Source organism: Octopus bimaculoides, chromosome 3, assembly GCF_001194135.2.
Source record: "Octopus bimaculoides isolate UCB-OBI-ISO-001 chromosome 3, ASM119413v2, whole genome shotgun sequence".
Classification (NCBI taxonomy): Eukaryota; Metazoa; Mollusca; class Cephalopoda; order Octopoda; family Octopodidae; genus Octopus; species Octopus bimaculoides.
In genome coordinates this window covers 147,482,190-147,483,854 of record NC_068983.1, presented here as the reverse complement: position 1 = coordinate 147,483,854, position 1,665 = coordinate 147,482,190, and the positions used below count along the sequence as shown (strand labels likewise).

General features: G+C 39.0%; 1 protein-coding gene across 1 annotated transcript; it reads left to right on the top strand.

Annotated features, from left to right (window-relative positions):
* Window position 1: 1 nt before the first annotated feature.
* On the top strand, window positions 2-1,654 carry LOC106884079 (homeobox protein XENK-2; the record flags this gene model as incomplete). Its single annotated transcript, XM_052966809.1, has 1 exon — window positions 2-1,654. A coding segment is annotated over one exon (675 nt), but the record flags the coding sequence as incomplete, so codon positions are not given.
* Window positions 1,655-1,665: the final 11 nt, after the last annotated feature.

Below are 1,665 nucleotides of genomic sequence, written 5' to 3'. Positions count from 1 at the left end.
AACGGTAGAAAGCTTTGTTCTTCATTCGGGGGGAGGAGGAGTCGGTGCAGGCGGAATAGGAGTGGGAGGAAGCAACGGAAGCAGTGGAGGAGGTGGTGGTGGAGGCGGTAGCGATTCTCAGAAAAAGCGCAAACGTCGGGTGTTGTTTTCTAAAGCCCAGACCTATGAGCTGGAGCGTCGCTTCCGCCAGCAACGCTACCTCTCCGCCCCGGAACGTGAGCATCTCGCTAGCATCATTCGCCTCACGCCGACTCAAGTGAAAATCTGGTTTCAAAATCACCGTTACAAGTTGAAGCGGGCCCGTCAAGAGAAAGGCATTGAACTGAACCCTCTACCATCGCCAAGGCGTGTAGCTGTGCCCGTGTTGGTACGAGATGGAAAACCGTGTCAATCGACGGTCAACGGATCTCTTGTAAAGGCACAGGATCAGCTCTCGTTACAACATAACTTGGGCGCAACAGTAAGTTCTAACATAAATAACAGTCTTTCTGCTCATAACCAGATGAACTCAATGCCACCGATGAATTCTATGGCTAACATGGCGTCAACATTGGCATCTTCTTCAATGAACATGAATTGTTCCTATAGTATGAATTCTGTGAATCTTAATGTAGGCATGAGTGTATTACCGAGTTATTCGCATCCACTCATGCAACCAAGATCAGGCTGGTGGTGAGAATTTAACAATGAGAAACTTCGTCTCTTGCAACATGGTTGGAGGGGGTAATTAAATACGCCAGAATTGATACGCACACACACACATGCACACACACACAAACACATACACATGCACACACACACACAAACACACACACATGCACACACACATACATTTATATATGTATGTGTGTGTTTATGTATGTGTATATACACACATATATATATATATACATATGTATGCATGTATTTGTATATATATATATATATATATATATATATATATATATATATATATATATATATATATATACATGCATATATATATGCATACACACAGGAACACACACACACACATACACACACACACACACACACACACACACATATATATATATATATTGTTATATATATATATATATATATATATATATATATGTATGTATGTATGTATGTATGTATGTATACACGGTAGAAGGTTACAGTGGACTACTAGTGTCAATCAACTGAACCAGCAAGAGGAGTTCTAATTCTGGTTGAGTAACTTCGTATCATTTTACCCGACCAAATAAATTAGCTTTGGAGATGAATGAGATTTACAAAGGCTGAGATATACTGGAAACATTGCACAAACACGGAAGTTTTTTGTCTATGACCAAAGATCTAATTTACGAACTTTTAGACGACTACAAACAGATAGATGTGCATGTATGTGTGTGTAAGATATACTTTAATTTACAATGCTTCCTTTTATGGTGTTGATATCATAAGCAGGAGGGAAAAAATTATGGATAACAAGAACAATCACTAACAGCTGCTAGCTGCCAAAGAAGGACCTCAACAAATCCAAGACCTTCTCATTAGCTGATATACGAACTTCGTTGAGGGTGAATTGGGAAACTATAAATGTTAAACAGTTTCGTCAACACTCCCTATTTCTTGATTGAATAACTCTTGTGTGCCCGTGTGGTTTGGTGTAAAATTGGTTTATGCATATATATATATATA